At 29.1% G+C, this 11,109-nt stretch overlaps 1 protein-coding gene across 1 annotated transcript; it reads right to left on the reverse strand.

Annotated features, from left to right (window-relative positions):
• Positions 1 to 489: 489 nt before the first annotated feature.
• On the reverse strand, positions 490 to 9,945 carry LOC122271399 (uncharacterized). Its single transcript, XM_043052441.2, has 3 exons — positions 9,859 to 9,945; positions 1,855 to 2,176; positions 490 to 603 (listed from the first exon to the last, which is right to left on the reverse strand). Exons 1-3 carry the CDS (start codon positions 9,879 to 9,881, stop codon positions 490 to 492), a joined length of 459 nt encoding a protein of 152 aa, XP_042908375.1. The 5' UTR covers positions 9,882 to 9,945.
• Positions 9,946 to 11,109: the final 1,164 nt, after the last annotated feature.

Genomic DNA, 11,109 nt, shown 5'->3' on the forward strand with positions numbered 1-11,109 from the left:
ATTGTTCAGGAAATTGTTTCTTCTATATATGTTTTCTCAGAAATTGATTTTTATAAATTTAGAAATTAGTTAATTTTGCTTGACATTCTTAAAATTTAATTAAGATTTAAAGATTTATTTATTGTAATAGATTTGTTTTATATTTCATTATGTAAATAATTACTACTATGTTATATTTCCATATTTGTAGCAAGCTGCAAAAATCATGGTAGATCCTTTATTTTTTTTAAGGCAAACCTTTTCAATATTATTTTTTAGTAAAGGAAATCATAATGGGATTATTAAATCACTTGCCTGTTTAAAGTAATTAAATAAAATTTAAATTGCCAAATAGATAATTGAATAATTTGATTTTGAAATTTGAAGAGATGAAATGTTTTGTCTGATAATACTATATCATATACCTAGCAATGTGAGGGAGATTTTTGAAGTAAAATATAGTGAACAGTGCTACTACGCATGATAAATTGTAAGCAATCCACTCACCGGTCACCAATAAGTACAGCTATTGCATCGCACAACAGTGACATCAAATTTTCCCGCAAAATTAGGCAGAATAGGTTTCGTCATCAAGGGAACAGTGAGACTTCTTTCGATGTCGTACTGTAAATAGAAACATTTTAAGTAAATAAATTAGATGCATTACAGTTTAACAAATATATGTACGCTACTGTGAATGACCGAAATTAAGTAAATGTCGAATTTTACAGGTCAATGTCAACAATGCCATAGTCGCGTTTGTGAATGTCCGAAATATTTGTCATATACGTTCTGATATTAATTTATTCTTTGGTATTATTGCATTTATTTGATATTTTAAGATCTGCTGAGGATGGATTAAGAGAAACGTGAGTTTTCGGAGAACCGGTTAAATGCATACTGGACAGTGGCACATGGCCTTAAAAAACATTGATGTAGGGTCTACCTTGCAAATGTATACCGGGCAGTTAATACTTGATTAAAATGCTTGATACTTGAGGAAACACTCGATGAAAGAGAACTGTCCCTTGGGTGTGTGAGGGAAAGAGTGGCACTTGAGTAAGGGCTTTTTAAAAGAATTTCCCTTGTATAAACTAGACCACTTAACTAGACATAGTATATATTTCAGAAATTTACCAAAGCGACTATGTGATTGTCAACATTCGCCCGTGGAAGTCAACGTATAAAGTTAAAGTGTATAGTCAAAGCGTTTCTTGCGTAAAAGTCAGTTTCTCATTGGACTTCAGCTGCTTTGTGAAAAATCTGGACTTTTGTTAATGGGAGAGAATTGTGTTCATTAAGTAATAGTTTATTTCAGTGAAGATAATCAGGTTTTAAAAGGAGTCAGCAGCATATCTAACCTAGAAACTATAATACGAGAATATTATGGAAATAGCTGTCAATATTATTTCGATTTATGATACATATAAGAGAGAGCCATTGGTGGAATATGAAAACTGAGTATTGATATCCTAATATTTGTGCAATTTTCTTCCTTGAGACATGATAAACCATGAGAAAATCGAGATAATTATATTCTTACTTACTATTAAATTGTGTCAAAATGACAAGTATGTGACATGGGTCGAAATGCAGACTCAAGTTAATGAGAAAGATGTTTTTTTACCAGTTCTGAAGGAAAGGAAATATGGACAAAGAAAACTTTGTGATTGCAAAATTTTTCGAGAAAATACTTTTCAACGTTTCTTGGCAAAAATATGAATTATATACGAAAAATTGGCGTAAGTTGATCTGCTTTCAGACACTGTCAGCGTTTCTGTTGAGCTCTTTTTAATAAGATTTTAGATCGTAAGGAACTATCTTAAAACATTCTTCTATTTTGAATCACTTATTTTTTCACATTTTTGGACTTACCTCTCTTAAGATGTAGTTGACATCCAGCCAGGCACGATGAAGAGATGGTGTCAATTCAACATCGGTGAAAACTAAGTCCACTTTAGTCGACTGATCCGTTACTTCATCTTTACTGGCGGTGGTAACAAGCAAATCTTTCTCTTCACACAACTTCACCACCTTCTGAACATCAGGCTGACAATTCACCAAATTGCATTCCTGAAAAGGAACTTTCCAACGAAAGAAGTCCTCCTCGTCCTCTTGAGTCACATGAAGAAGTGGAATCTTTTCCTTCTTCAGTTCTACAGCATCTCCTTTTCTCTTGCCTCCAAAGGCCCGTCGCCTGAAAAGAAAGAAGAGGAACTCATTCAGTTTAACATTATAGTTCAAAATTTTTAAAGGAATGTATCGAGCCTTTAACAGACCAAGTACAAATTCAAAATAAAATTAGGCACTGTTCAATTATTAGTTCTCTTTAAACATTCTCCATTAAAAGTGTTTCATAGATTACGGACCTTCTCATATCAGGTAAACTTAGAAATCGCTTTATGTTTTCCTTTTAAAATAAAGTACAGCTAATGATTTTTGCTGTTCGCCAATAAATTAAATCCAATTCTCCGTATGTAGAGAAGAATGAATAAATCAACAATAAACATTTGCATAGGCGTAATATGAAAGGAATATACAAAAAAATTCACAAAGAGAAAAAAAAATCCAATTTTTATCATATATTATCCTTTCCGTGGAATTTAAGTTTGCAGTTTTGAAAATTATTTTTACAAATCTTCAAATCGAAATAAAGATTACTTAATTAAAATAAGGATCAATCAACACTGAGTATGTTGCTATTGTTCATGACAATTTCAGGTTTATTCGAGACATAAGAAATTCGAAACATTCTCTGAATAAATTTTCATTTTAGTGCATAATTGAGTTTTTGCTTCAATTACTATTGATTTTATATTATTTAGATTTATGAAAACTATACCCCCCCCCAAAAAAAAATTTAAAAAAAAGCACTTATTGTTTTAGATAACTTTAAAAGCACTGAAAATGTGACAGTTTGGCAAATAAAAATGACAGACCGTCGACACTCTTATAATTACTAGTATCGTCATCTTACCAAATCACAGAACATTACAAAGATTAGAGTTCTAAATTACTTTTTTCTCTATTTCCTGGGAAGCAAACATTTCAAAAACTATGTTTTAAAAAATTATGATAAAAGACAGTATGAGTACTTGATTATACTTTCGAAGTGACACTATTGTGTGGCCATTCCACTTACTGAACTTAGTTTATTTCAAAATAAAATTGAATAAAAAAATATCAACAGAAATAATTTTATTCATTTATGTTATAGAGAAAGAAACCCATCAATATTCACTATCGCATTAAAAAAAATTGCTAGGTTTGAGGAAGCGATGAATTTAATTACGCTACGAAAAAACTTTCACGTGAAATAATAACAGGAAATTTTATGAAAATTTGAAATAACTTAAGCAATTCAATATTGTGAAATATTTTTTATTTATTTTCTACTAATTCTATTCTAAACATGAAATTAACATAATTAGTAATCTTGTAAGGAACTATAAAACAAGTCCAAATTAACAAAACTCAAATTGGCGTATAAAATCTTCTGAATACTCAGAAAATGAAATGTATTCCTTTTTCAGGGACACGATTTAAATTTCCCATTCTATCAAAAATTTGAATGCAATTAATATGGAGTTTTCATATTGGCAAATTTAAAACATAGATTGAATTTTTCGTCTAACTGTTTTTAAAAGCATCGTGCATTAGTACTAAATTCCGAATTTCAGTCATAGAAATTATTTGTACATCTGCACAAAGAATAAATGAATTAATAGTATAATTATGATCATTTGTCATGTATTATTATTAAATATTAATCCTACAGTTTTGTTCAAAAGGATTATTAAAAATCAGTTCCTAATATTTGATATTTTAGGGAGCTGTTCAAAGCTAATTTATGCATTATTCAACGGGATACATAATAATTTTAAAAAAGAACTAGGAAATTAATCTTATTCAACTCAATCTTAATTATGAATTAAAAATCAAAAATATTATTTCAAAATTTCCAATTTTTTTAGAAAATTTATCCTCGATATGATTTTAAATATTCAGTAGCATAACAACACTTATAACAAGAGCAAATTACTAATTTAATATCTATAGAACACGATGACGTCACAGGGCTAACATTATTACGAATAGCATTGGAAATAAAAAATACGAGCTTACAGCTCGCCTGGAATCAAAAGCTTGTCATAAGAGTTTGATACACCTTTTAATCATTTATAGCTCTTTTGTGTCCATCAGAAATAGAAAATTAAATATCTAAAATCCAGCAAGGATAAATATTTAAGATAATATATTACTTCCCTCATTATATTTCAGTTGGTTCAAACTTAATAATGATGCGAAAAGCACACGTGAGAATCTTTTAAGATGTATAAACAAATATGTGCAAAATAAATTTCATTAAATTGAATAAAAAAAATTTTCGTGTAATAGTCTTGCAAACTAATTTACACTTTTTTCTGATTTCACTCATATTTCTTTCATTTATAGAGATATCGTGAGGCATTAAGGCAACTGTTTCATACAAAATACTTTAGAACTAATGTAAACGAAACATTAATAAAAAAAGCAAGCAAATTGTATTATGATTTACACTATTACATATTATGGGATAAGAATGCACAATGATAAGAATTACAAAAAATTCAAACACGATTAAACAATTCGATACAATTACAAATTATTTCAGGGGGGAACGTAATTTAACTATTTTAACAAACGCAGAATTTTCTCTAGAAACATAAAATAAACTAGGAGACTCCACCCCCTGCTCGCTAACGCTCGCCAACCCCCGAGAAATGCTATGCAATCCTATGTGGTTCACGCCGTGAACCATGGCTCGCTGCGCTCGCTCGCCAATGAACGCAATGTTCTAGCACAAAGTCAGTATATTATCATCAAAGACATAGTATTTTATCATCAAAGACATAGTATTGTACTTATGTAGAAGAATTCTATTAATGTTCTTATTTAATAAATTTCAAATTTAAATTAAATTAATTATTTATTTAGTTTAAAAATATAATTCAGTTTAGTAAAGAAATTTAAATATGCTATTACCCACAAAAAATAAAGATAGGATAGATTAAATTAGTTCATGGAAATCCAATCATTATCAAACAAGTTATTCAGAGTAATATTTTGATTTTTGTACCCAAAAAAAATAATTAAATCTTGGTATAGTTTCAGAGAAGATATGTGAATCATTTTACGAAAGCCCTTTTCTAGTGTAGTAATGAGTACCAAATACCACAACACCAGTTATGAAATTTCCAGTAGTACCTAGTACCACAATAAATCAAGCATCACTGGAGTCGAGAAAACATTTGCAAGTTTTGCGATCCTCTAAAGCGGATAAATACTGTTTTTTCCTCAAAAAATGAAAATTAATTTAAGTATTTATTTAAAAATAGTGCTTTTCATAAATTTTCTTTAAGTTTCTTAATGTTTCGACTCTGTTTATTCGCTTATTAAGAAATCTATTTCACAAGAAATTTGTTATTCGAAAGAAATAAAAAAATAAATTAGAAATAAGGTATTAATGGAAATAATGCTTTTAAGAATGAAATGGTTATATTTTATAATTTAAGATTTAATAATTCTATTTTGTTAAATACGTATAATGAAAAATGTATATTTTGATTGATGATATTATTATATTTAGCATTATATAAATTTGCTTATAAAACTATGTTTACTTTCATTGCTGTTTTTCGCCTGGAAAGTTAGTAAGCTAAATCGGAGCAAAATTTTTCTCTATACCCATACTATGCAAATTAAAAGGCAGGAAGATATTTATTTATTATTTTATTTAAATAAAAGAAATTTACATTGTACTAATGACTTCCATTTTCTACACTTTTTAAAATAAATGAAGTTGCAACACAATTAATAAATCATAATATTTAGACTACATTTGCCTTTGAGTCATAAAAAAAAACAAATCCAAAACCATCAATGTAAGAAGACATATACAGATGGAACATTTTCACCAAGAGAAAACATCCAAAAATATTCCTTCTATGGCTTATTTAGTCATGGAATCCTAAAGATGATAACTTTAGGCTCTCATGAAGAAAACAATGGATTGTGTGGAGATACTGAAAGAAAGAAAAAAGATTGAAAAATAATTCTTAATCAATGATTTTCTATCACTCATCACTTTCGCATTCTGGGTGAATTCTGTAATTCATTTTCTTTCAGTACTTGTAAGGTGTATAAGTCGAAATTCTTTACAGCGATATATTGGAACAATATAAGAACTATAAACTTGATTCATTTTTTAAACAAATACCTGGGTTTTAAAAGTAGCTGCAATATTAACTGTGTGGAAATATGATCCGTTATGACTGAGAGGATACAGCGGTCTTTTTCCAATGATTTGAACCGGATTCGAATCCAAAAGATAACTATTTGATACGAATTCCGCTTCCGGCTTGCACCGAACACAGTGCGGAAGTAAAATATTCTCAATGGAGGATAGATCATGGGTTAGAGTCCCCCTCACGTCATTCCAACTGTGGGATGTTTTCGTGGTTTTCGTGGTTTTCTTGTTCATGTAACGCAAATTCGGGTTAGTTCAATTGAAAATTCTTCCAAGACGGCAAATTTATCCCAATACTTGATTCAGGAGTTTCCTTGTCTTCTGGATTTGGTTCAAAATTACAAAGCTACGGAGTTTAGCCATAATAGTCGTAAACCCAAACACTTGGGTCGACTGTTCAACGACAGTTATCAAATAAAATAAAATATATGGAAATGTAGAGTCGTGGTTGCTCAGGAGATCGAGCGTTCGCTTTGCAATGAGATGAACCAGATTCGAATCCCAGCAATGGTTGGTCGATATGAATTCCACACCCGACTCGCACAGACCACAAAGCCGACGTCTCATCCTCAGTGGTAGACGGATTATGGGTTAGAGTCCCCCTGACATCATTCTAACCGTTTGAAGTTTTCGTGATTTCCCTTCCGAGTAACGCAAATGAGGGTTATTTCCAACAAAAAAGTTGTCCACGAAGGCATGTTTCTCCCACTTCCAGTAGTTTTCTTGTCTTCCGGATTGGCTAAAAAATTACAAGGCTGCGGATTCGAACATTGGAAGTCGTAAACCCAAGAAATTGGCATGGTTGTTCAACGACGGTTATAAAATAAAACAAAATAAACTATGGAAATGTAAAGACAAAATGCCATAATATCAGAACATTATCTGTTACGAAATTTTTAAATACTGTAAGCGAGAAATAAAAAAGGCTTTTAAAGTAGGTTACTCTTCATTTTTCATAAATATGAATATTTTAAGTTTTGTTATTTGTGAAAGACGTATATCATTTTCTTATTTGGTGCCATTATATTTTAGGCTTAGACACGTAGTCGGCAATACTTCCAAATTATTATTAATTATTATATCAACTTATTTTTAAAAAAAATATTATTAAGTTATTGAATTTCTACGAAGCATTTTCGTTACTCATCAAGCATTAAGAAAGATTATAAAAATTAAATATCAAAAAAATGCATAAGATGCTGAAACCTGAAATTACAATAAAATTCGATAGTAAGGTTTATTCAAATAAAAATTGAAAAACTCCTTTTTTGAGGAATTGAATGGAAATCATAGGATTTCTTTACACATAATATACACATACAGTCGAACATTTTCTATTTTTTTTTCATATTTTGACTCTTAACTTCTAAAAACCAAACAATCTTGTGAAACTTTAAAATAAATTATTACATTTTAATAAAATTTTAATTTATACTCACGCAGCTTTTTTAACCCACTTGAACATGATTGAATTCTTTCAAAATAAAGATTAAAATTCTCAAAATGAAAATCTTTTGAGAGTATTCAAAATTTCAGCATCAAAGAAATTTATGGAACACAGAGTTTAGTTGTTTATTGCTTCTCTAATATGACGTCATTAAATAAAAATTAGCATCAAACTGCTATAAAATGATGATGCGTACCCATTAAAAATATTCAATTATTTTTTGATCATTATTTTAATATTGAATTGAGTACTTTTCCGATTCTTCGTTTTCAAATATGCGAAGATTTTGTGCATAAAACACACAATTACGTCACAAACGTTATAATTTTATTAACACGTTAATAAAACGTTATACCTATAATTAAAACGTTATACCTATATTATATTACGTCATAAACGTTAACGTTATAATTTTTGTATGAAGACTTCGATCAGAGATATAATCTCTAGAAAATGCCAAATTGAAAACTTTTTTTTCTTCTTCCAATGGCAGGCATTGAATTTGAATCTTTTGCCTATACTGTGCCAGAAATGTTGCTCATTTCGCGTTACCCAGTGGGCACCTGTGAACCAAATTCACGGAGGCGAGCAACATTGCCCACGCCACACTGCCACAAACCCGTTTATAGGGTGGGCCACATTCACACATCATACACACACACAACAGAGGACAGCACAAAGAGAGAGAGAAACATCCATGCCAAGAGCGGGATTCGAACCCGCAGCCAATGGCTTCGCAGTCAGGCACGCTAACCGCTCGGCCACCTGACCGGCAAATTGAAAACTAAAATGATGCTGTTACGACAGAAAAAATAATGGACTGGATACGTACAACAAGTGTAAAGATTTTTTTTTCTTTCATTCTTTCTGCGGTATTGAAATATTTTATCCCTCAATGAACTATGTATGAAAAAAAGTAGTTTCAACACTAAAAGCCGATTTAAGTTTCTGAGACATTCTGATAATCTTTAAGAATAGAAAAATATGGTATTTAGGCTTGAAGAAAAAAAACTAACTTGTATGCCAAATATGGTTACGAATGTTTTCAGAAAAGTAATGATTTATAAAACTCCGAGAATGCAATGTACAAGACTATTAATTTCTCCTCTAAAACCTCTTTTAAAATGAATACAAATCTATAACGTGATGCATGAAAATTAATACCACTCTATATTATGAGAAATAAGGTGTTCTATAATATGTTTCTCTATCAATAGCACATTTTAAAGTATCGGTGAATTTTTCAGGTATTTTTTTTGCAGTATTTGTAGAATATTTCGCTTTTTTTAGAGACTTTTTGCTATTTTGATATAATTTAGCAATACTAAAATAAAGGAGAAGCTAGTAACGACATCAAATTATAAGATTTTCAGTCATTGACTTAATTGAGAAAATACGATTTCATTCAGATAATGAGATTTGCAAACGCATACAAAAACGAAAAACTGGATTCAGTGATTTGATCTATTACATCGGATGACAAAAATGTTCACTTGAAATATTTACTTAAAAGATGATAAATTTTTTTTTCTAATAACCTAATCAGGTTGATACAATAAAAGTAGATTTGAGTTGATATTTCATATGTTTCTTGCTTATTAATTATACTAATTACTATTGCGAATCTTGTAACAAAAGTGGTAACTGCCATATAAATCAAAATTAACAATCTTTGCTTTAAAACCTATTGATATAGTTAACATGGAACTATATCTGTGTACTAGATATATTACAGTTTCACACAGATAATAAATTTTTTTAGAGAAGCGTTAACAAAGCATCTTGCAATTTGCCACAAAGTAACCGCAGTTTTTATATACGTTTATCTTTAATCATAACTTTCACCGTAGAAAATATTATTATAGCTATATTAGTACAAGAATTTAAAGTTTGCCTACAAGCTTAAAGAAAATATTACTTTTGCTCCAAACGTAGTTTAAAAACCAAAAGTTCAAGACTGCTAATATATATCTAATTCAAAATTTAAAAAAATGAAACTATACAAAGTTCATTTATACGTTAATATTTAGCACTTTTCAAATTAACTTCAAAATGAATTATACAGTAAGGAAATATATCTTATTCATTAATATAACCTGAATCATCAATAATTAGTATGAAATTAAATATAAAAAAAACTTACAGCTTCTTTAGATAGTTCATCATCTCGATTTGTTTTTAAAAGATCGAAATTATTAAAAGTTCTTATAACAAGAACAATTGACTTGATTAATATTTTTAGAACACGGTGACGTCATAGCTCTATCAGTAAGAATGTAAAGCATCATGAACAAAACTTAGCTTATAGCTCAAATAGAATTACAATTTACCTACGAGCTCAAAATACATTTTAATTCATTAAAATTCTTTTTCCTTTTCTCATCAGAAAAACATATAAAATCAATTTAAATCGAGCTGAAATTAATATTGAAGGCAACAATTTTATCTTTCTCATTAAATCTTAGTTGTTAAATCTATAAATCATACAAAAGGCGACTAAAATGTGCTATTTATTTCATTTAAATTTTCAGAGATAGATTTTTGGCGTAAAAAAGTCTCTTTAGATTAGATAAGGTGAAAAGTATTTTATAATCCAATATGTTGTTTTAAAACACATGGAAATGAAAAGTTGCAGTTGAATTGAAATAGTACCTTAATAATTATTAAAATTTTCTTTCACACTGAGTTTTTGAGTAAAAGGACTTTTAATTTTCAAAAATGAAAAAGAGTGGATTTCAAACAAAAAAAAGGAAGTTCCCAAGACGTGACGAAATGCGAAAAAAAGTTAACTATAAGAATCTCAGACTTTCGACTTTGTCTTCGCTTGATTATTGATATAATATTTTTCAATTTACTGTTACTGTTCATCTATTAATTATCAGAAAATTGTATCAGCTGTAATGCATTCTGAGAGAGTAACTTTCTTGTCCACATAGTTAGCGCAAATTAAATAGCATATATGAAATCAATTCATTGAAATATTAAGTTTGTCACTAAGTAGAAATTATACAGATTATACATTATAAAAAATTATACAGAGTAATATTTTTTTTTCTTCACTAAACTTCTTTTTAAAAAAAATAAAAGTTGGTACTAATCCATTTAGAAAAAGATGCAGAAACTTTTTACGGAAGCCCTTTTATAAGGTATTAATAGGTACCTGAAACCACAACACCAGTTAAGAAATTTCCAGTTGTACTTAGTACCACAATAAATCGAACATCACTGGTGTCAAGAAAAGTTTGACAATAAGGTTTTTTCTTGAACAAATAAAAATTAATTTAAGTATTTACATAAAAAGTTTTATTTTCTTCTTATAAATTATCTTTAATTTTCTAAAAATATCGACTCTATTATACTATATTCACTAATACTATATTAGAAATTTAGTTTA

Source organism: Parasteatoda tepidariorum, chromosome 6 (assembly GCF_043381705.1).
Source record: "Parasteatoda tepidariorum isolate YZ-2023 chromosome 6, CAS_Ptep_4.0, whole genome shotgun sequence".
NCBI classification, from domain to species: domain Eukaryota; kingdom Metazoa; phylum Arthropoda; class Arachnida; order Araneae; family Theridiidae; genus Parasteatoda; species Parasteatoda tepidariorum.